General features: G+C 36.3%; 3 protein-coding genes across 9 annotated transcripts in view; 2 read left to right on the top strand and 1 right to left on the bottom strand.

Annotated features, from left to right (window-relative positions):
• Nucleotides 1–6,165, top strand: part of LOC127437408 (phospholipid-transporting ATPase ID-like) — a 50,684-nt gene extending 44,519 nt beyond the window's left edge. For 4 of the 5 annotated variants that reach the window (XM_051692281.1, XM_051692283.1, XM_051692279.1 and 1 more), the window contains 2 exons: nucleotides 2,918–3,273; nucleotides 5,525–6,165. In XM_051692281.1, coding sequence (XP_051548241.1) covers nucleotides 2,918–3,262 — 345 coding nt within the window. In that variant the 3' untranslated portion in view covers nucleotides 3,263–3,273; nucleotides 5,525–6,165. Of the gene's footprint in view, nucleotides 1–2,917; nucleotides 3,274–3,999 lie in introns of all 5 variants that reach the window. The other variant, XM_051692280.1, reaches the window with a different exon arrangement.
• Nucleotides 6,166–9,649: 3,484 nt separating this feature from the next.
• Nucleotides 9,650–17,999, bottom strand: galk2 (galactokinase 2). Its single transcript, XM_051692312.1, has 10 exons — nucleotides 17,842–17,999; nucleotides 17,646–17,734; nucleotides 17,447–17,570; nucleotides 16,495–16,585; nucleotides 16,266–16,412; nucleotides 16,073–16,171; nucleotides 15,762–15,914; nucleotides 12,873–13,083; nucleotides 11,394–11,595; nucleotides 9,650–10,711 (listed from the first exon to the last, which is right to left on the bottom strand). Exons 1-10 carry the CDS (start codon nucleotides 17,889–17,891, stop codon nucleotides 10,504–10,506), a joined length of 1,374 nt encoding a protein of 457 aa, XP_051548272.1. The 5' UTR covers nucleotides 17,892–17,999; the 3' UTR covers nucleotides 9,650–10,503.
• Nucleotides 18,000–18,089: 90 nt separating this feature from the next.
• Nucleotides 18,090–24,398, top strand: LOC127437422 (COP9 signalosome complex subunit 2-like). Of its 3 annotated transcripts, none has more exons than XM_051692316.1 (13): nucleotides 18,090–18,207; nucleotides 18,672–18,785; nucleotides 18,874–18,951; nucleotides 19,070–19,195; nucleotides 19,308–19,382; nucleotides 20,556–20,633; nucleotides 20,724–20,898; nucleotides 21,576–21,754; nucleotides 21,859–21,911; nucleotides 22,054–22,151; nucleotides 22,333–22,415; nucleotides 22,512–22,570; nucleotides 23,669–24,398. In XM_051692316.1, the coding sequence occupies exons 1-13, from the start codon at nucleotides 18,154–18,156 to the stop codon at nucleotides 23,811–23,813; spliced, it is 1,317 nt and encodes a 438-aa protein (XP_051548276.1). In that variant the 5' UTR covers nucleotides 18,090–18,153; the 3' UTR covers nucleotides 23,814–24,398. The 3 variants fall into 3 exon arrangements, with proteins under 3 accessions (XP_051548276.1, XP_051548274.1, XP_051548275.1); XM_051692314.1 differs by having other exon boundaries at nucleotides 19,266–19,382; XM_051692315.1 differs by having other exon boundaries at nucleotides 18,091–18,207; nucleotides 19,293–19,382.
• The last annotated feature ends 393 nt before the right edge of the window (nucleotides 24,399–24,791 follow it).

The following is a 24,791-nucleotide window of genomic DNA, read 5'->3' as shown; positions in this document are numbered from 1 at the left end:
AGCCATAATTTAATATTCTGTCATCATTTCCCTACCCTCATGTTGTTCCAAACCAGTGTGACACTTTGCATTATTTGGAACACAAAATATGTTAGACAGAATGTTAGGGACTGATAGCCTTGCTCACCATTCACTTTCAAAATATGGAGACCAAAAAAAACACATTCACTGAAAGTAAATAGTGACTCATTCTGTCTAATATTTCCTTGTTGTGTTGCATCGAAGAAAGAAAGTCATACGGGTTTGGAACAACATGATGGTGAATGTTGACAGAATTTCCATTAATAATAATAATTCTGTAATACATGTAAAATGTGTATTATGTAATGGAATATAGGGGAGTAAATGTCTATTATGTCATTTGTGAAAGTAACGAGTAACTTTTAATTGGATACTTTCTTACTCTTACTCAAGTAATTATTTATGTTAGTACTTTTACTTCTACTTGAGTAATTTTTGTTTTTAAGTAATTGTACTTTTACTTGAGTTTTATTTTGTTTTATATTTTTGCGGCTGCCGCGTGTCATTGACCAATCACAGGTGACTGTAATCAACTGGTTAGTTCCCTTCAGAACAGTCTGAAATCACTCCTTATTCTGTAGCATTTACTATAAAAAGAATGAATTAACGAGTGTTTTCCTTCACAGCCATTGTCTGCCCACCAGTCATATTTGTTTAAGCCAAGTTCTATTTGTGGTTATCTATTTATTCATCCATCCATCCATTTTATCTTATGTAAATATGTAGGTTTGCGGGGTGATCTCGGCTGCATAAACTTTCTTTATTTCAAAGTGTGCTTTCTTTCCCTTTAATCATGCGTGCTCCACTCCGTGTCTGTTGAAAGAAGGTTTGTGTAATATGAGACGGACACATTGGGTATTAATTTATAATGATAATCGATTCTTAAATTTCAGAATCGATGCATCGAAATTTCTTTGATAGATCGATGCACCGCGATGCATCGATGCATTTTTTTCACCCCTGCTAAAAAGGGCTTAAAAGAGGAAATTGTCCACATTTTACTCTATAGCCATCTGATGATGAAGCAGCTCGCAGCATACTCACGCAATAATATTCGGCAGTTCATGAGAGTAAATAGAATAGATTTTGTTTAAAAACATAGGAAAGAAGTATTAATGTTAATTATTACACGGCTCTCTGGAATACTCTATTCTGATTGGTCAATGGCGCCATCCAGCGGTCAGATATTGCTCTGTAACAACTGCACATCTGGGGATTAAGGTGTATCAGACTGCTCATCCGGGTTCTGTGAGCCGTCTCTCCTGCTTCTCGGATCACTGTGCGATCTCTACAAGTAAGCTAATAAACTAATTTCAGTGCAAATCAATGTTTCATGTGCATTTATTTGTGTATTTGGCAAGTAGTCTTGTAATAGGCTGAATAATAGAGTCAGACGGTCATTTTTAGATAATAAACACCAACAGAACTCTGACGCAAACCAGAGGTTGATTTCAGCTGTTCAGCTATTTCTTTCTTCTCAAATTACATAATTTCAATGCAAATCAATATTATATGTCCATGTATTTGTTTCTTTGGTTAGTAGCTGTGTAAGAAGCGGGATAACTTACAGTCAGCCGGTTATTATCGCAAAATAAACCCCTTCAGGGTGACACAAGACCCCTCAGCTTCACGTTGGGATCCTGATCACCCTGTCGGGGTTTATTGTGAGATAACAACCGGCTGACTGTACATTATCCCTTACATACTTGAGTTGTACAGTTGTTTTGATTTTGTTTAGTTTAGAATATATTGGTTTCAGAAATTTTAACCACCAAGTTGTATTGAGGAGTTATGAGTATTAGGAAATCCATTCAAATTACCAGTAATTCTCACATAAGGTGTTAATATAAATTTTATATTATAATATATTCAAATAAAATTTAAAAAAAATGTTAATAAAAAATATGAATTCACATGTAGTACGCTGGTTTTGCTGTAGTTATTGTATATTTTGAAATGTTTAAGAAGGTCAAAATGTACATTATTTATAACAAAAATGGCATATTAAAGGAATATTCTGGGTTCAATAAAAAGTTAATCTCAATCGACAGCATAATGTTGATTAAACACAAAAATGAATTTAGACTCGTTCCTTATTTTCTCAACAACAAAAAAAAGCAAAAATGGAGGTTACAGTGAGGCACTTACAATGGAAGTAAATGGGGCCAATGTTTTGGAGGGTTTAAACACAGAAATGTGAAGCTTATAATTTTATAAAAGCACTTACATTAATTCTTCTGTTAAAACTCATGTATTATTTGAGCTGTAAACATTACATTACATCGTCATGTAACGAAGGTGTAAATTGGCTATAACTTTACACAGAAAATATTAGTAAGTGATTTTATCACACTAAAATCATGTTAACACTAATATTGTTTGTCTTGTGGCTAAACTTTTGAAACAGTGAGTATTTTAACGTTTAAAAATTAGCCATTGTAAGTGCCTCACTGTAACCTCGATTTTTGCTTTTTAAAGAAAAGGAAGGGCAAGTCAAAATTATTTTTTTTGTGGTAATATTTGTAAATTACATGCCAAAAAAGGTAAATCTTTATTGTACATGTATGAACAGCTAAGACGTTTTTAATGACTTACAATATGGTTTTCATTAAAAATCATCAGGTTATGAATAATTTATAAGTTTAAATTCCACTGGGTCAAAATTGACCTGCAAATGCAAAGGTGTGAATGCAATAGGAGGGTTAAAAAAAAAAACAGCCGCTTTGAGTATTGGCTTGGACAATGGGGGACCCTGAAGTCCAAAAAGTTGAGAACCGCGTGATAGACAATGTCATAGTACTCATTAAGGTATTTTAAAAAGGTAATGTGCAACATCCTGGTGCTTTTTCTTGACCTACGTCATAATGAGCTGTTGAAACTTTTTCCTCTTTTGTAGGTACGTTTACTTCAGCAGGCCACTAGGAGGCAGGGTCCTCAAGAACAGAACCTCAGACGGGTCCGAAGGACGAGTTCTCGGCGCTCGGCGTACGCTTTTGCCCACCAGCAGGGATATGGAGAACTCATCACCTCAGGCAAGAACATGAAGGTCCCCACATCCTCTATTTCCACATGCCCCGTATCTTCTCCCGCAAGAGCACCTGCCGAATCCAGATGGGTCGAGGGCTTGATGAGAAACAAAGGCGACCTTGACGCTACCACTCCGGCAGTGGAGATCACTGGATTTAGAAGGGAAAGCTACCAAAGTCGAGAGCTAACACTGGAAGACTTGGAAGACACATAAGGAACCGTTCAGTAAGTATTAAACACTCATGGGTTTTTCTTCCTTTATAGAAGAAAGAAGGACTTAGTCCCTGTCCCTTTGTCTTTTTAAAGTGATAGTTCACCCAAAAATCTTCTTCATTCACTCACACTCATTTTGTTCCAAACCCACATGGATGTTTCTTCTTCTGTGGAACACAAAAGTCACGATCACTGAATTCCATGCAATAGCAGTTGATAGTGACTCCACAGAGTAAAACAAAAAAGTAATATGGGTTTGGAACAATATGAGGGTGAGTAGGACAACATTTTCATTTTTGGGTGAACTATCCCTTTAATGTGATAAGATGATGATGGATTCTGAATAGAGAGACTCTAGACTCTTGGAGATGCCCTTGGGCATGACTGGACTGTGGGGAACGAGACACACAGGAGACTCCAAAGAGCTTCACATGCATTACAAAGGCAGTGCGTACATTTCTGTTGTACGCACAAATTCAATTGCATTTGTTTTAGGTATTGGAAACACGAAATCCCATTTATTCTATAGCGCTCACAAATTATTAATGTTGGGCAGAGTTTAAAGTTTCTCAATGGGGTGAGAGAAATAAACTTAATTCAAGATACATTATCTTAAAACTTAATATCTTACACAATTTTTATTTCTCAAGTAAATGTATCTTGTTTTTTGTTTTTTGAATTTTATTATATTCCCTTTTCTCCCCAATTTTGGAATGTCCCATTCCCACTACTTACTAGGGATTCATGGTGGCACGGTTACTCACCTCAGTCCAGGTGGTGGAGGACAAGTCTCAGTTGCCTCCACTTCTGAGACAGTAAATCTGCGCATCTTATCACGTGACTCATTGTGTATGACACCACGGAGACTCACAGCATGTGGAGGCTCAAGCTACTCTCCGCGATCCACACACAACTTACCACACACCCCACTGAGAGCGAGAACCACTAATCGCAACCACGAGGAGGTTACCCCATGTGACTCTACCCTCCCTAGTAACCGGGCCAATTTGGTTGCTTAGGAGACCTGGCTGGAGTCACTCCAGTGGTGGTAGTCAGCATCAATACTCGCTGAGCTACCCAGGCCCCCTAATGTATCTTGTTTTTAGGATGTTAAAAAATGTTAATTGGGAAATAAATACTGATTAAGACTATTACTGTGCAGTGTGGGCAGTTTAAGCATAAAGAGTTTACGTTCCACAAGTCGGTCAGACTAATAGGGCATCAGGGAGCGAATATTTACACGTGTAAAATAATACCGCTTATTTTGTTATAAACATTGATACAGCTATCTGCAGTGGTCCTTGATGTTGAATTATAAATGCATTGCACAAAAAATTTAACACGGATTTAATGTGGATATCTTAAAGGAATGCTCTGGGTTCAATACAAGTTCAGCTCAATTGACAGCATTTGTGGCATAATGACATAAAAACTCTAACTCATCCTTTGCTTACTAACAAAACACAAAAAACAATAAAACAAAAAATCAAAGAAAAAATCACGGTTACATTAAGACACTTTCAATGGAAGTCAATGGGCCATTTCATAAACATTAAAAAACAAGTACAAGTTTCAAAAGTATAGCCACAAGACATAAACATTATACATGTTAACATGATTTTAGTGTAATAAAATCAAGTACAGTGTTTTAAATAATGTCAACAAGTATAATGTTTACATCTTGTAGCTTTACTTACGAAACAGTGTGTATTTTTACGTTTATGGATTGGCCCCATTCACTTCCATTGTAAGTGTCTCACTGTAACCACCATATATATATATATATAATTCGACCCATCCCTCGTTTACATATTATGAACGATGAGTTAATTTCTAATAATTCTATATATACAGTATATATATATATATATTTTTCTTTGTTGAAAACAACATTATGCCACAAATGCTGTTGACTGCACTTAACTAGTATTGAAACCGGAACCTTCCTTTAAAAATATGTAGGTTAAAACATCTTTACTCACAGCTTACTCAAATACTCTCTTGAATGCACCCACATGTAGTGCATCAGGTTTCAGGAATGTGTAGTAACAATTAGGAATGTGCAATATCCATGCAACAGAGAACACGCATTGGCTGTATATCTTTAAAGGAAGCTCTTTTTTTGCCCATAATATGGATTTTAAAATGCCAAATTTTATTTTCAATGTACCTCTCTTTTTTCTTTGTAAAGAAAAATATAACAAACAAACATTCCACATTTGCACATACTACATACCATAGTTAACCTCTGCTTTGCATGCAGCTCACTGAATGAAGAATATTGAGAGACGTAACATTTTGACGAAAAGGTCATCCGGATACATACTGTAGCTGTGCCTTCCATCATCCTGCAAGTGAAAGACTAAAGTATCTACTCTGACTAAACTTATATAATTCCACATGTATCTACTTGAAAGGTCTATAAAGTGGGCATTTTTTTCACATGATCCTTTATGGAAGGGATTTTTGTGCCTTTTCTGTTTTCCTTTTAATAAAGGAAGTACTTTAAGTTCTTTATGTTGGGTTGAATGTGTCACCATTGCCTTTTGTTCTCTGAAATGTTCTGACATTACAAAATATCACTGATGTTCAGGCATAAATGATAAATTAGCAGTTTAGATTATTGTCCTGAAATGTTGGGATATTTTGAAGGTAAGATGTTAAAGTACGGGTCATATTTTCTATCTGTAATTTATTTAATGAGGGGACATTTCCTTTTTATGAATGTACAGTCGACACATTAAATGTAATGTTGTTAAATATATGATGAATGTATAAAATGCTGTGCTATTTTGTCAACCAGGACCATGCAAATTGTGTATTGTTTTTATTTAAATGCATTTTTTTTATACAAATCATTGTAATTTTTATATGATATGCATTAAATGGACATTGTTTAATTTATTTCAAATGATTTGTGTTCATACTTCATCCATACACTCACGATGTCTTTATAATGATTTACACTGGTGCTTTTAGCTACACTAGCTCGATTTCATGTGTTGCATTCTCAATGTTGCCACAAGACATGCTAGGAGACATAAGTGTGAAGTCTGCTTCTACAGTGAGTTTTCTCCTTCAACTCAACTACTGTCATGACAAATCAGCAGTTTAAAGAGATATTGCTGAGCAAGTAAGTTAAAGTCAATATATTTATAACAGTCTGCCTGAATAATAACACATCCAGTTTAATGGCACAGACTTTTGAAGGTAACTCTATCACGCCATTGAGTACTGAGGTTTGTTACCACCACAGTAACACAAGAACGCACTTTAAAGCTGAAGTATGTAACTACTGCGGCACTAGCGTCATCAAATTGGATGGATATGGAATTGCATAAATAAGCAATGTTTTCAAAACAGCTTTCTGAAAACGGCACTTATCTGCTATTGTTCAAACAGTCAGATAGTTCCGCCCCCAACTAACAGCATTGGCTGAGTAACGTTGTTGGGGCAGGTCTAAGCGGGTCGCTCAGAACAAACACAGGAATTTTTATTGCGCCACAGAGACAAAGTGTTTACAGTTTTCAAGAAAATTAACCTATGAATGGCTTACTTTGATTTGTCTCTGCATATTAAGCTGGGATAAAAAAGTATTTGAACACTCAAAAAGTTAAATATTTCAGCTTTAATATGGCAAGACGAATTGACTTTTAATTAAGTGCAGGACATAAATTATAGATTCAATGTAAAAAAAAATCCTGTTAAATTTACGGTAAAAATCTGGCAGCTGTGGTTGCCAGAAATTCACTGTAAAAAAATACGGTAACCACGCTTCAGGCTTTACGGGATGTAATTTTGATGCCTGTATATTTTACGCTGCATTACCATTTATATTAATAATTATATAATCTTAATACTTTAACCTTCTGAAACTGTAAAAATCTGCTTATCACTTTATAATGTAGTGTTACTCACCATAGTATTTACAGAAAGGCACATGATGACATGAAGTTCATCAATAGTAGAGACAGTGCTCAGTGTCACTCACACAAACACTAAACACCATCAGGGTAACACATGTGAAATTTAAATAATGCAGTAAACATTAACTAAACTACATCAAATATAACAGAGAACACCCCAATGTACATAACTGATATAAAAAAATAAGAAGAAACATAACTATTCATATAAAATATAATGAAATGTGATGGGTAATGCAGGGAATTCTGGGAACACTTATTGTTTAGTTTTTTACCGTAATTTTAACAATAATTTACCGTAAAAAGTACATTTACTCTGTTTTTAAACATAATATACATTTTTACCGTTAATTATACGGTAATGTATTTTACAACATTGTACTGGAAAATGACATGTATTGTCTTTTTAAATATATTATACTTTTTTACCGTATATTTTAAATTAACTGCCCGTTTACCAGTTTTTTACTGTAGCATTTTTACAGTCTTTTACTGTTAAAATTACAACATTTTTTTTTACAGTGTATCAACAATTAATTTTCCACTAGTTTAAATGCTATTTCTTGATATCAGGAATGGAACTAGTGAAATTGCACATTTTTGATATCAGTAATTACATTTGTACTAGTTAAAAGGTTAATTCTTGATATTAAAAATGACATCATCACTTGCAAAAATACACATTTTTGATATCAAACATGGAATTTCAACTAGTTAAAACAGTAAATCTATAATTGCATTTTTCACTAGTAGAATTTTACAATTATCTGTCATTCACTCCTCTTCAAAACACAATTACAGATATCTAAAATTAATTTCTTAATGAAATTCTAATTTCAGCACTGCATTTCTTACTAGTAAAAATTATATTTTTTCATGTCAATAATTGCATTGTTACAAGTACAGTATTGATTATTCCTGATATCAACAACTGAATTGAAACTAGTGAAAATACCTATTTTACTTAGTATTTGTAAAAGTATTTCAACATGTTAGATTTGGTATTTTAGATATTTTTAAATGGATTTCAGATATCGATAAAATTAAAGAGGCTTTCTTACTAGTTATAATCAAATTACAGATATCTAAAATTAACATTGCCACTAATGAAACCAAATTACAGATTTTTAACTAGTTTTTGTTACAGCATTTTCACTATTTGCAATTCAATTGTTGATATCAGGAATGGACCTTTGCACTAGAAATAATGCAATTATTGACATCAAAAATTATTTATTTTTACTAGTGAGAAGTGCATTGCTGATATGTGAAAATTGGAATTTCAAGTAGTAAAAAATAATTATAGATATCTGTATTCCTGCTATCAAGAATAAGCACATTCACTAGTAGTAATTCCACTCCTGATATCAAAAATTAGAATTTTAACTAGTGAAAACTGAATTGTTGATATCTATAATTCATATCCTGTGCGTGATCAAATGTCGAAATGGCTTGTGATACACTATATTGCCAAAAGTATTCGCTCATCTGCCTTTAGACGCATATGAACTTAAGTGACATCCCATTCTTAATCCCTAGGGTTTAATATGACGTCGCCCACCCTTTGCAGCTATAACAGCTTCAACTCTTCTGGGAAGGCTTTCCACAAGGTTTAGGAGTGTGTTTATGGGAATTTTTGACCATTCTTCCAGAAGCGCATTTGTGAGGTCAGACACTGATGTTGGACGAGAAGGCCTGGCTCGCAGTCTTCGCTCTAATTCATCCCAAAGGTGCTCTATCGGGTTGAGGTCAGGACTCTGTGCAGGCCAGTCAAGTTCTTCCACACCAAACTCGCTCATCCATGTCTTTATGGACCTTGCTTTGTGCACTGGTGCGCAGTCATGTTGGAACAGGAAGGGGCCATCCCCAAACTGTTCCCACAAAGTTGGGAGCATGGAATTGTCCAAAATCTCTTGGTATGCTGAAGCATTCAAAGTTCCTTTCACTGGAACTAAGGGGCCAAGCCCAGCTCCTGAAAAACAACCCCACACCATAATCCCCCCTCCACCAAACTTCACAGTTGGCACAATGCAGTCAGACAAGTACCATTCTCCTGGCAACCGCCAAACCCAGACTCGTCCATCAGATTGCCAGATGGAGAAGCGTGATTCGTCACTCCAGAGAACGTGTCTCCACTGCTCTAGAGTCCAGTGGCGGCGTGCTTTACACCACTGCATCCGACGCTTTGCATTGCACATGGTGATGTATGGCTTGGATGCAGCTGCTCGGCCATGGAAACCCATTCCATGAAGCTCTCTACGCACTGTTCTTCAGCTAATCTGAAGGCCACATGAACTTTGGAGGTCTGTAGCGATTGACTCTGCAGAAAGTTGGCGACCTCTGCGCACTATGCGCCTCAGCATCCGCTGACCCCGCTCTGTCATTTTACGTGGCCTACCACTTCGTGGCTGAGTTGCTGTCATTCCCAATCGCTTCCACTTTGTTTTAATACCGACAGTTGACTGTGGAATATTTAGTAGCGAGGAAATTTCACGACTGGACTTGTTGCACAGGTGGCATCCTATCACAGTACCACGCTGGAATTCACTGAGCTCCTGAGAGCGGCCCATTCTTTCACAAATGTTTGTAGAAGCAGTCTGCATGCCTAGGTGCTTCATTTTATACACCTGTGGGCATGGAAGTGATTGGAACACCTGAATTCAATTATTTGGATGGGTGAGCGAATACTTTTGGCAATATAGTGTACGTTTAAGCATGTTCAACCAGACTGCACACTGACAAAGCATTGGGCAAGCGCTTGCAATTGCATATGAGTACTATACTTGCGTAAAGTGTGTTTCTGGTTTAAGAACAGTATGAGTAATAGTAATAGTGATGCTTGCATTAATGCCAATAACACCAATAATGACATGCATTTTAAATATCAACAGAAAACGACAAGACTTGCAAACATAGAGATGTTATTTATTGAATGTGCCAGTAATCAGATATTGACCTTGAATGCTTCCAGAAAAGTGCAGCAAAAGTAGGAATGTATTCAGTAATTCTTTTCACTTGCATATAGTGCGTATACAACCTTGAAACAGGTTTTCAATTATTAGAGCACTGATTTCTTTTGCTCTGAGTTCCTTTTAAGTCATATATATTATATATATATATATATATATATATATATATATATATATATATATATATATATACATACAGTAGAGTGAAAATGCCCATACAGAGTGTATTCTTCAGGTTAACTCTGATCCTCTTTTATTTGGATTGACTGCAATTATATGTATCTCAACTGGCTTCTGAAGCCACAGGCCATGGCTCAATTGTGTTGTTTAAATCACCCTTCTACGATTCATTCCTCTGTGAAAATAGCCGCCCCACCTCCCGGCCTCGTCACAAATAAACTCTGTTTTTCCAGAGCGGATCGGCGGGCGTCAGGTGTGTAATATCGCTCCCTCACAGTTTGGAGAAAATAATCTATCTTTTCGCTGGGAACCATGGAAACCGTGCAACCTCCCCATCCAGCTCCGGTTAACCTCGACCCGACAGCACCCACCTGTCTGTGAGGAGTGAAGAAAGATATTTCACTAAAACTCACAATTCATTAGAAGCAGACTGAGGCAGAATTTCAATAACTACTTCAATTAGTTCGCCACCGAGGTGACTCATTCAATGACTCATGCAGCTCAGAGTCTTTGACAAGTAACAGCAAAAAACCATTGCATATCAGCACAAAAATGTTGCTAGATGGTGCTCATAAGCATTATACTTCTTTAAGTTAAAGGGAAGTTCCAGGTTCAGTTTGAGTTAAAGGTGCTTGCAATAATGCACTTACAATGGTAGCCCATGGGGCAGGGCAATGCAATGGGATAAAATGCACACAACATAGTTTCAAAATAGAGCTACAGGACTTACATGTTAAATACATTCGCATGAGACTAGTCTGTTAAAAGCACTTACGAACTTGACAGAAACCTGGTATCTTTTGCATGACACACGTAAGGATAGCAAGAAATCCACCCAGTGCACTTAGTAATGCATCAATAACGTATAACTAGAAATCTAACACTAAAAGAATAATTTACGCAACTTTAACGATCAAATTATACACATTTTCATGGGGGCCGTTCACACCAAATACGTTTTTGCATCTTTTTTCGATGTAAACATGCACTAGACGGATGTCTTTGATTTTTATTTCATCATATGGTAATGGGTATGATGACTTTCACTGTCACTCACAGACATATGTCCACCAGCTGGTCCAGCTCTGGGCAGCTGCACTCGTACAGGTCTCTGCAGCTGACATGACTCTGGTTCATCAGATCCCCCAGCTGAGCAACCGCATTGACAGGGACAGAGTCACAAACGGCCTTAAACTGCAGCACACGTGCAGCTTCGCCATACACATGCCTGGCACGCTGGTACAACTTAAAGTGGGTCGCTAATGCAAGAATAGAGGAAGAGGGTGTAGTTTAAAATGTACATTTGTCTTTCTCATGCATTTCAGTCATTATCAAGTCAGTATCGCTAGTTAAATCAAGTACACTTGAAATGTCAAGTGTTTGGGCTCAAACTCAAAAATCAATGTTCCTTGAACTTGTTTTTCTTAAAAATCCACAGACTTAAGATTTTAAGTGTTAATAACTCAAACTACTGAATACAAAGTTTAAGCTATGGGAAATACCCAAAATTCCTTGCGCTTCAATTATTTAATTATGTTTCCTTAGCCAAAGGGAACTTGTGGAGGCATTTAAATAGTTGTTATTAAGAATTCATAGAGATTTTAGCTCTTTTACTGTATTAGTTACATTGTTTTGTTGCAAATAGTTGTTTGGTGTGATGATGCCATTAGGGTGATCTGTGTCCCCTTTGGTCAAGTTGGAACCTGTTAACACTATTTCAGTTCTCTTTGTGCATGTGCAACTGAAGCTGTTGTGGTGATGGGGCTGTGGACGAGTGCTGGTTTGTGAATGGACAGCGAGGCCAGGAGGAATGAATGGGAAGGACTCACACCTGTGTATAATTTCTAACAGCTGTTCTGTGATTCAGTGAGCGGCGTTGGGGAGATAAAGGGGAGACGAGAAGAACTGAACCTGTGTGTGTGCTACGGCTGTGTGCTAAGGTTTCGTTAGAGTGTTTAAAAAGACTCCCACTTCCTCCTTTCTACATCTACAAAGGGCTGTGTTACAGCTGTGTTATTGTATGATCTAAATTTGAGTCCATTCAATCAAAATTGTTTGGTTGAAACAACATTTTAATAGCAAATCTGAGTTAAGCCTACTTGCATCTAGTTACCATAACTTAAATAGTTAAGTTCATTCTATGTTATCACCAAGTTAAGTGAACTTAATTACACGAGTTTTGGAGATGCCTTTACTCAATTCAGTTGAGTAAAGTCAAATTATTAGGGTTTACAGTTGAGGTTCCACTGTATAAAATCTTTTATCATTTTGTTTAAAGAACACTTTTTATGAGTTCTCAAAGTTTTTTTTTCTTTCTGAGTGAAACAGAATATTCCGTGGGATATTATGTATGGCAGGATTTGATTTTATCCATTAGGATTTGATTGGATGGAACCATGTTAGTCTCAGATGTTATTGGTTCATTTTACTTTCCCTACCCATTTGGCATTAGTTATTATTTAGTTAGTGGAAAAATTTAGTACATTAAAATTTTGAGTAAATTCTGAGTTCATGTTGTTTGTGATTGCTGTCTCACCATGCTGTGTGTTGGTGCTGAGGATGTTTTCACGTAGATGTTCAGTGCTGATGCTGAGAGTCTTGCAGATCTCCTCTGTGCTGTACGGTTCGGGGTGCAGCACCTCCTCCACCAGCTCCAGCATCTCATCCAGACTCGCCTGCAGCTCCATCTGCAGTTCCCCCAGTTTCTGTAGCTGACTCCATTGCAGACCTCTTGCCTTCGCTAACATCTGCAAGCAAAATCAGAGGACTTGAAGACAACATGACATCCAAATTGATCCTGTTTACTTAATAGTTAATAATATCCCTGTTGGTTTTGTGCACTATTTATCAGTGGGGATTATTATATTATAAGAAAAAAAATAAATAAATAAATAAATAAATAATCTTGCATCAAATATGTCAACTTTGAGAAGACATTTATTTTCTGCAGACATAACCGAGGCAACATAGGCCGGGAAAATTAATAAGAACTAATAATATCATAGTCTGACTTTTCACATTACAATCAAATCCTGGATAAAAGCAAGTCCCGTTCTATATTATTTCCCCCTTTGTTACTCTGTTTCACTTGGAAATATGTTTTAAAGGGATATTTCACCCAAAAATGGTCCTCACAATGCAAGTGAATGGTGGACAGAACTTTAAAGCTCCAAAAAGCACATAAAGCACTCCAGTTGTATGGATTTTTTACTATAAATCTCCACTTTTACTTTCACATTCTTCTATTTTGGTTTTTGGTGATTTACATTCTTGGTGCACATCGCCACCTACTGGGCAAGGAGAAGAATTTATAGTAAAAAAGGACTTAAATATTGATCTCTTTCTCACCCACACCTATCATATCACTTCTGAAGACACTGGAGTCTTATGGATTACTTTTATGCTGACTTTATGTGCTTTTTTGAGCTTCAAAGTTTTGGTCACCATTCACTTGCATTGTGAGAATCAACAGAGCTGAAATATTCTTCTTAAAATCTTAATTTGTGTTCTGCAGAAGAAAGAAAGTCATAAACATCTGGGATGGCATGAGGGTGAGTAAATGATGTGAGAAGTTTAATTTTTGGGTGAACTATTCCTTAAGGTATCAGATCCAGGTTCTGCCACAGATATACTAATCTAAGTCAGTAAACACAGCTACTTTAAGGAAATTTCTGACTGTGGCTACTATGTTTTGAGTAATGATTAAAAATTATTTACAGATAATTATTTGGAATTAGTTTCTTTAATAAATGTTTTGATAAACTTCTATTCAATTTAATACATTTGATCAAAAACTGCTACACTAGGAATAATAATCTGTAAAAATGTTTCCTTCTAAAACTGATAACTCCGACTCTAAATTCTGATTGGATGAACCACATTCAAAGCTGTTGTAAAATGCATATAAACACAAACTTGTGAGCTGCTACATTGATTGGCAATTGTAAAGTTAGTCTGATGAACTACATTACTTATATACTGAATATATACTGTATATATATATATATATATATATATATATATATATATATATATATATATATATATATATATGTAAATATTTATTAAACACTTGTGTCGTATCATTGCTGTTGCAACTGTTTTATAGAAGCAATAAGCCACTCGTGGCCATGCATTAAAGTGATTTCACCACGGTTAATTGGGTTTTATGTGTTTCACATAGTGCCTAAGCTGGGTGATTCTCACGAAACCTGTAAAGAAAATGTCCTGGTCATATTTAACCTCAAATCAATACATAAAAAATATGAAATTATATTTTACATAAAGAAAATGAAGACTACATTAAGGACCATTCAGATTTTTTGCAGTGTGACGTTATTTTCAGGACACTTTAGCACATTTTCCCCTCCAGTCCTCATTACCGTAACACATCTGGACGTTTTACTTTCACTATTCCCATTGTTTTCAATGATGATTCTCATTACCGTAACACATCTGGATGTTTTACTTTCACTATTCCCATTGTTTTTAATGATGATTCTCATTACCGTAACACATCTGGACGTTTTACTTTCACTATTCCCATTGTTTTTAATGATGATTCTCATTACCGTAACACATCTGGACGTTTTACTTTCACTATTCCCATTGTTTTCAATTATGATTCTCATTACCGTAACACATCTGGACATTTTACTTTCACTATTCCCATTGTTTTCAATTATGATTCTCATTACCGTAACACATCTGGACATTTTACTTTCACTATTCCCATTGTTTTCAATTATGATTCTCATTACCGTAACACATCTGGACATTTTACTTTCACTATTCCCATTGTTTTCAATGATGATTCTCATTACCGTATCACATCTGGACATTTTACTTTCACTATTCCCATTGTTTTCAATTATGATTCTCATTACCGTATCACATCTGGACATTTTACTTTCACTATTCCCATTGTTTTCAATGATGATTCTCATTACCGTATCACATCTGGACATTTTACTTTCACTATTGAAAAAAATTGAAAATCAGTACTAAAGAAGTACTACTTTTATGTATAAATACTCTACAGTTTAAATAATATTGCACTGTTTTCTTATTGTGGTAATGCGAATATCACAATGAAAATCTTTTTTCGTGTTGTGGTAATGAGAACTGGGGGGTAAAATGTGCGTAACTGTCATGAAAATAAAGTCACAATGCAAAAAATCACAATGGTCCTAAAAATAGGCATTATTTTCTATCTGCAAAATATAATTTCATATTTGTTTCTTTTGATTTTGTAGTAAACAGGGCGAGGACATATTCTTGACAGGTTCCGTGAGAATGACACCTGTGGTAAAATCACTGTAACGCACAGTATGGCCTCCTGTGGCTTATTGCATTATTTAAACAGAGTAAGCGATCACGACTGATGCATTTGTTTTTTTTTAACATGCATCCCGGAGGTTCAGACCTTTGTGGCAATGCGGCATTCCACCACCCTCATGTTGAAGTGAGACGTGGCCGCCTTGTTCATCTCAACACAGCAATTTGCAATTACAAACACAGCCCCATCGGGAAGCCTCACGTCTGTAGCACGCAGCGGATTAAACTCTATCAGCTTGGCCTGGAGGAATAATAAGGTTTGAGCAAACAAATAATGTATGTAAACACAAATCAGAAACAGGAACAGCAACTTCATTATGACATATCGGATGGTTTACACTTAACATGACTCAAATGTAAAGCACGTGGATGGAGGAATTTGAAATACAAATGGCTTACAGTTCCCTTCTCCGCTAGAAAAGAAATGGACTGATCCATCCCTCCACCCTCAGTGCCAATAAAACGCTCACACTTTGCACAAGTTTCTGCAAGAGTCACCTGAAATGCAAGTAAAAGTTTGGTGGAATTTATGGACAGAAGTATGTTGGGCATCTATTGTCTGTGAGTTAGGACATTTATAGTAACAAACTACCTTAGACAGAGACTTCTGATTGGCTTCCATTGTGACCAGACCAGCACAGCACACCAGAGCACTGGAGCTGGAAAGCCCTGAGCTGGCAGGAATAGTGCCGTCCACCACACAACTCATGCCTGACAATGAAGACAAGCTCAAGTGCTCCTGCAGACACAAGGTCAAAGGTCAAATGTCTGAATTTCTGTGAATCACTCATATTGCCTTCACGTGATATTAAACACTTCACCTGGATTCCTTTCACTCCACAAAGGAAGTAAAAGTACCACTGAGGATTATCTTTGTCAATGGAGATCCTGTCCACAGAAACACTGAAATCCCTGCAACATTGGTACATTAAAAGTCAAACACATTTTTAAAAGAATAGTTCACCCAAAAATGAAAATTCTCTCATCATTTACCCACCCTGATGCCATCCCAGATGTGTATGACTTTCTTTCTTCTGCAGAACACAAACAAGGATTTATAAAAGAACATTTCAGCTCTTTTGGTCCATACAGTGCAAGTGAATGGTGGCCGGAATGTTGAAGCTCCAAAAAGCACATAAAGACAGCATAAAAGTAATCCATATGACTTCAGTGGTTTAATCCAAGTCTCCAGAAGCTACCTAGTGCACTTCCTAGTGCTTGACGAATGCGCAGAACGCTAAATAGTTCTAGGAAGTGTAATCAAGCTTCAAATCATGATCGCCAAGGAGACTGCTGATGTCAAGGTTTAGAGTAAAAAAAAGGAGTTATATTTTGGTCTGTTCTCACCCAAAACAAACTGGATTGCTTCTGACGACTTGGATTAAACCACTGGAGTTGTATGGATTACTTTTATGCTGCCTGTATGTGCTTTTTGGAGCTTCAAAGTTTTGGTCACCATTCACCTGCATTGTATGGACCAAAAGAGATGAAATATTCTTCTAAAAATCCTCGTTTGTGTTCTGCAGAAGAGAGAAAGTCATACACATCTGAGATGGCATCAGGGTGAGTAAATGATGAGAGAATTTTCATTTTTGGGTGAACTGTCCCTTTAAATAGTGACAACTTCAGGTCATTGAATTATCTCCTGTGTGAACACAATTCTGGGTTATCCTGTTTCATGTTTCGCAGTGTTCATACTTTATCCTGGTTATTAAGCCAATTTAAGACCACTTAAAATTCACTGTTCCAGAAAATCAAAGCATTTTTACTTACTTATATTTAGGATCAGTGTTGGCCAGTTGGATTGACTGAGAGTCATTGACAGAAACCGCAGCAAGAATATTCTGCTCTATTGCCATGGGCAGGACTGCATAGCCACAATAATCAATATGTTCCCCTGAAAAATGGGAAAATATGAGACGTAATCTGTATTATTATAGCTTTTTTTCTTTATAAAATGTTTGTAACCCACCTATTAAATTCACCCTGCCTGGTGCACAAGCATAAAAGAGAGGCATCTGGCCATATTTTCCATGAAAAGCCTCTTTAAGTTTCTGCAACCTTACAAAAAAAGCGAGAATCTCAAAGTTCCATTCATAGGTAAACGAACATTTACGAATAATTGCACGAAGTTTCACGAACAGCTACACGAACTTTTCCGAACTTACCTCTCGTTGCCACAACTCAGCACTTTGATTTTCGGCGGATTTGTGGGCATTATGCTGTTTATTCTCCACGTTTACCACTAAATACACCCTGCGTCGATATACTGACACTGTACGAGTGCTGTCAGCTGACTGTCATACCCGGAATCTTGCATCCAACGATACGGAAGACAGGAACACACCAATCGCCACGAAGCCGTTCAATGAATTCGGAAGGATTCGGGAAAAATCGGAACCGCGCGCGCACAGTGTGCAGAACGTCATAATGCTTTTACCGCAGAGGATTGTGGGTAAGAACCTCTCTGTCCGGTCAAGATGTCTGACATGGAAGATGATTTTATGTGCGATGATGAGGAGGATTATGACCTGGTAAGATTGACTGTAATAAACACAAATGTAAATGCATGGAATGTAATGTTCAGACAACATAGTGGCATTAGAAATGTGTGTTTTGGCTGCTCGCGTGAGCTTCATTTCACCATTGAGTTGATTAGCAGGTGGCTAGTTTACTAATATGCAGATTAAGTCAACTAAATGACAGGCTGCTTTATTACAAGAACATTTGTACATATATTCAATTTTATTAATGTATGTACGCAACTAATTCTTTTATAAATAACATACAACTGCAACTGTCTTGGTTCATTCATGATCATAACATAATAATGCAATAAGACTGACAATCACAATGCATATCACATTTAGGTGACACATTATTCCTTAAGGTGTAATTTAGTGCTTTTAAGCTTTAAAATCTCCATCCAATCTCATGCAAAAAAAGAAAAAAAAAAAAAAAAAAAAAAAAGCCTTTTGTTTGTTTATATTTGTTTCAGGAATACTCTGAGGACAGCAACTCTGAACCGAATGTTGATTTGGAGAATCAGTATTATAACTCCAAAGCCCTCAAAGAAGATGATCCTAAAGCAGCTCTGAGCAGCTTCCAGAAGGTTAGACACTTAAAATCTGGCCATGTCTGCAACCTATGGAGTTGTGCTACAGCATTGAAAGGCATAATCATTGTTTCCTGTTTCCTAGGTGCTGGAACTAGAGGGTGAGAAAGGAGAATGGGGGTTCAAAGCACTAAAACAGATGATTAAGATCAACTTTAAACTGGTGCGTAACTATAATAACAGTGAAAGAGTTTCCCTGTCTTTATGTTACTTAAGTGTATTAACATGTTGTAGGTAATGACTGTTTTTTTTATTTATTTTGTTTATCCTTATTTGTACAGACAAATTTTCCTGAAATGATGAACCGGTACAAACAGCTTTTGACATATATACGGAGTGCTGTCACCAGAAATTACTCTGAGAAATCCATCAACTCTATTCTAGACTATATCTCAACCTCAAAACAGGTAACATTCTGCACGTTCAGCAATTACTTCTTTGTTATTATTATTGCTATATATATTTTTTTAAATGCAGTATTCGCCTTTTCACTTTTGTTTTGAGATGGACTTGCTACAGGAGTTTTATGAGACAACCCTAGAAGCATTAAAAGATGCCAAAAATGACAGACTTTGGTTCAAAACTAACACCAAGGTTAGTGCTGTGGAAGATTATTCTGTTTATTTTGTATTTAGATGATCTGTTTAAAAAAAAAAAAAAAAATAATAAAATAAAAAAAAAAAATATATATATATATATATATATATATATATATATATATATATATATATATATTAAAGAGAGAGTTCACCCCAAAAATGTAAATTCTTTCATCATTTACTCATCTTCATGCCATCCCAGATGTGAATGAGTTTCTTTCTTCTGCAGAACACAGATGAAAATTTTTAGAAGAATATTTCAGCTCTGTTGTTTCTCACAATGCAAGTAAATGGTGACAAAAACTTTGAAGCTCAAGAAAGCACATAAAGACAGTTTAAAGTAATCCATACGACTCCAGTGGTTAAATCCATGTCTTCAGAAGCTAAATGATAGGTGTGGATTACAAACAAATCAATATTTAAGTCCTTTTTTACTATAAATCTCCACTTTTGTCCAGCCCTCCTTTGCGCATTCAATTCTTCTTCTTTTGTTTTTTTGCTATTCACATTCTTCGTGCATATCGCCACCTACTGGGCAGGGATGTGAAAGAAAAGAAAGAAGGGTGGGATAAAGGAAAAGAATAAACAAATCATATTTGCACAACAGCCAAGTAGGTGGCAATATGTACGAAGAATTCAAATCCCCCCCCCAAAAAAAGAAGAACACAAGCCCTCTTGTGAACCTGCAAAGGAAGGCTGGTCAAAAGTGGAGATTTATAGTATTTAAAGGACATAAATATTGATCTCTTTTTCACCCATACCTATCATTTCATTTCTGAAGACATGGATTTAACCACTGGAGTCTTGTGGATTATGTCTATGTTGACTTTATGTCCTTTTTTGAGCTTCAAAGTTCTGGTCACCATTCACTTGCATTATATGGACCTACAGAGCTGAAATATTCTTCTAAAAATCTTCATTTGATTTCTACTGAAGAAAGAAAGTCACACACATCAGGGATGACAAGAGGGGGAGTAAATGATGAGAGAATTTTCATTTTTGGGTGAACTATCCCTTTAAAGATATAATGTTTTCTCAAACTATGCGAATAGAGTTACTTATCAGAAGGAATACTTGCAAAATTATTATCCAATAAATGTAAAAACACTGTATTCATAACCAGGATATTCAAGAATACTTCTAACTTCTGCTCCTCTATTTTATTTAGCTAGGAAAGTTGTATCTTGAAAGAGAAGAATTTGGAAAGCTCCAGAAGATTCTCAGGCAGTTGCACCAATCATGTCAGGTAGAGTAAATAATCATCATAATGTATAAGTAAGAGAATCTTCCTCAGTTGTCATCTAACGTTCTTAAACTGACGAATGTTCTCTATCAGACGGATGACGGAGAGGATGATCTTAAGAAGGGCACTCAGCTGTTGGAGATCTATGCTTTGGAGATCCAGATGTATACTGCGCAGAAAAACAACAAAAAGCTGAAAGCCCTCTATGAGCAGTCGCTACACATCAAATCCGCCATCCCACATCCACTCATCATGGGAGTCATCAGAGGTATTTTACTTGCCCAAGTAATTTTAATGCCAAAGTAGTAGTTACAAAGGCCGCCCCTGAAATTCAGCATTCAATTTCAAGGGGCTTTTCTAACATAAATGAAGAAAGTACTATTGTTGGAGTAGAGGCCGACCGATATATCTGTTTTACCGATTAAACGGTGCCGATAGTTGCTTTTTGGATCGGTTATCGGAAAGCATTTATGCCGATAGTTGCCGATATATTACTTTTTAATTTTAATTTTTTTATTCCTTATCAATTAATCTGATCTGGTGAAATATATACATACAAAACTCTTCGCCTGGTGGAAATATATGCTTTAAAAAGATACATTTAGTAAATACTTGCGTACTGAGCATTATAACGGAGCCAAGTCTCTATTATTACAAAATAAGAGTCCCTGGTGTGTTTCCGGCTTGTTTATAGTTTAAATTCCCTTGTTATGCACCAAATGTTAATTTCTCTGTTTATTATTGGGATTTTGGTGGCACAATAAACTGCTTTTGGGATTTTATAAATTTTTATAGAAATCGATAAAAAAAACAAAAAACTATCGGACGATTAATCGGTTATGGGACTTTTCCGCCACCTTAGTTATCGTTATCTGCAAAATCCACTATCGGTCGACCTCTGTGTTGGGGAGTTCATTGGTTTTGTTTAATTTGTAATCTTTCTAGAATGCGGTGGTAAAATGCACTTGAGGGAGGGAGAGTTCGAGAAGGCGCATACAGACTTTTTCGAGGCGTTCAAAAACTACGATGAGTCTGGAAGCCCCAGACGAACCACTTGCCTGAAGTACTTGGTCTTGGCCAACATGCTGATGAAGTCTGGAATCAACCCATTTGATTCTCAAGAGGTATAAACATGTTAGTCATGGAAGTTAAAATGCATCGGTTTGTAGTTTGACTAAATAAACGTATTCTCTTTTTATTTTATTTTTTTATGTGGCTCGATGGCTAGGCAAAACCCTACAAAAATGATCCAGAAATCCTAGCGATGACAAACCTTGTAAGGTAAGTTTGCAAAGCAACACATTTTATTTATCTAATCTTGCAAGAAGTATGAGCATACACCTTTATTATTTTTTTTGTCAACTAGGAAAAATAAAGTAAAACAGATTTTCATTGTCTGAATTCTGTTATAACTTGTTTCTAGTGCCTACCAGAACAATGACATCACAGAATTCGAGAAAATCCTGAAGACGAATCACAGCAGCATTATGGATGATCCTTTCATCAGAGAACATATTGAGGGTCAGTATTGGCGGCTTTCACTTGTGTGCATATATTCAACTTCCTTCATAAGTTTCAGCAGGGGCGGTACTAGGATGTGATCTTTGAGGGGCCATTGCCCCCCTTAGACCAGGCCATGAGTTTTAGTGTACAGCAGCATACATGAATGTCTTAAAGTGAACTCTCTCTCCTATTCCTACAGAATTGTTACGGAACATAAGAACACAAGTACTCATCAAATTGATTAAGCCTTACACTAGGATACACATACCTTTTATTTCAAAGGTAAAGCTTTATTTTTGAATATGTAATTATTGCGATAAAAACCATGATAATATGCTTTTGATTCTCCAACTTGATATCTTCACTGTTTTCCTTTAGGAATTGAACATTGATGTTGCAGATGTGGAAAGCTTGCTTGTGCAGTGTATTTTAGATAAGTAAGTTTAACACCATCACTGTTACTATTGCTAGTAACATACTTGCAGTTAGGGATTTGTTCTAAACCCCCTAACCCTAAGTATTAAACTTTGACTTGTAACTTGCCCTGCACTATTTGTGCTACGGACATGCATGATACCTTAAACTATGCTGCTTTTTAAGGCTTTTCTAAGCAATTGGGCTTAACATTTTTTGCCTGGTGGATGATAAAACGGTAAAAAAACCAAAAACATTAACCACCCCTTCTGTAAAGCACATTGTAAACACATGTTTTTATATTTTTATTGACTTACACCCACAACACCCTAACGTTTTGGTGGCAAGTTTTGCATGGGCGAGCACCGCTCACATTTTCTTCCAAAAATAATAAAAAATCTAGTTTGTGAATTGAGAAGTGAACGTTCCCTCAAGGGAATTGTTCTCTCGAAAATGAAAATTCTCTCATCGCTTACTCACCTTCATGCTATTCCAGATGTGTGTGACTTTCTTTCTTCAGCAGAACACAAAGTAAGATATTTATAAAATAATATTTCAGCTCTGTAGTTACATACTATGCAAGTGGCCAGAACTTTGAAGCTCAAAAAAGCAGATAAAGGCTGCATAAAAGTAATCCATACGACTCCAGTGGTTAAATCCATGTGTTCTGAAGCGATCCAATCGACTCAGACCAAAATATAACTCCTTTTTCACTATAAATCTTGACATTACCAGTCTCCTTGGCAAACATGATTTCAAGCTCGATTACACTTCCTAGCACCATGTAGCGCTCTGCGCATGCGTCAAGCACTAGGAAGTGCACTAGGAAGCTTTAGAAGACATGGATTAAGCCACTGAAATCGTATGAATTACTTTTATGCAGCCTTTATGTGCTTTTTGGAGCGTCAAAGTTCTGGCAACCATTTACTTGCATTGTATGGACCCACAGAGCTGAGATATTCTTTTAAAAACATTCATTTTTATTCAGCAGGAGAAAAAGAAAGTCATACACATCTGGGATGGCATGAGGGTGAATAAATGATTTGGAAAATTTAAATTTTTGGGTGAACTGTCCCTTTAATAATATATGTATTGTTTCTTGTGTCTCGTCTTTTTTTCAGTACAATCAATGGTAGAATTGACCAAGTCAATCAGCTGTTGGAGCTTGATCACCAGAAAAGAGGCGGAGCCCGATACACCGCTCTGGACAAATGGACCAATCAGCTGAACTCTCTCAACCAGGCCATTGTTAGCAAACTGGCTTGATTTGACTGACATTTTGGGAAAACAAATTCACCCAAGCAGGCAGCCGCTTGACTTGAGGCTGTCAGGGACATTAACTACTTTCAAGCCCTATACTCCGCACTCCCTGATTGACATTAAGGGGGTGCTAAATTTGGCTAGTTTGTATTTTTACAGCTGTAGTCACTTAAGTCAATTTTAAATGTCCTTAACAAAGCAGAAATTCCCACAGGATGCCTGCTGTACTGTTAAGTTTCTAATATGAAAATGTTCCCAATGAGGTTGCATCATTTGAAAAACGTTACATTAATAGCACATATTGGCACTTGGTTATGGCTTTATTGTAAAGTGTGAGGACATGCTGTGTGAAATTGCAACATGTATTTTTTGAACTGTTTCTGTTAGAGTCAGCATGTTTTACTTGGTTTGCATAAAATTCATTTGAGTTTTATGTAGTTGCACCACAGCACAAGTGTATTATAAAATGCAGTCATTGCTAATATTCCTCTTATGAAACATGTCAGATCTGTTCAAACTGTGGTGTCTGAGCTCTGCTGTTTCACTTTTGAACAACAAAAATAAAAGATGCATTTGTTGCTTTAGCAGAAAATCTGTGTGTAAAGGTTTTTATGGTTTTATGTAAGAAGTGAAGTTTATCTGTTTCAATGCTCTGAACCCTCTATTCTAATTTTTTAACCTCAAAAGAAAACAAATAGGCATAATTTACATACCGTTAGTAGCCTGAATATTATTATAAAAATTATCTTAAAGTTTTATTTGGGGCACTGACACTTAAAGGGATAAAAAAAAAGTTTGTTTTAACCCAAAATTGAAAATTCTCTCATCATTTACTCACCCTCATGCCATCCCAGATGTGTGTAAATTTCTTTGTTCTGCAGAACACAAATTAAGTTTTTAGGAGAATATTTCAGCCCTGTAGGTCCATACAATGTGTGAATGGAGGACAGAAATTGAAAGCTCCAAAAAGCACATAAAGGCAGC

Source organism: Myxocyprinus asiaticus, chromosome 48, assembly GCF_019703515.2.
Source record: "Myxocyprinus asiaticus isolate MX2 ecotype Aquarium Trade chromosome 48, UBuf_Myxa_2, whole genome shotgun sequence".
NCBI lineage: Eukaryota > Metazoa > Chordata > Actinopteri > Cypriniformes > Catostomidae > Myxocyprinus > Myxocyprinus asiaticus.
The sequence above is the reverse complement of the archived record's forward strand: the minus strand, read 5'-3'. Positions and strand labels throughout refer to the sequence as shown.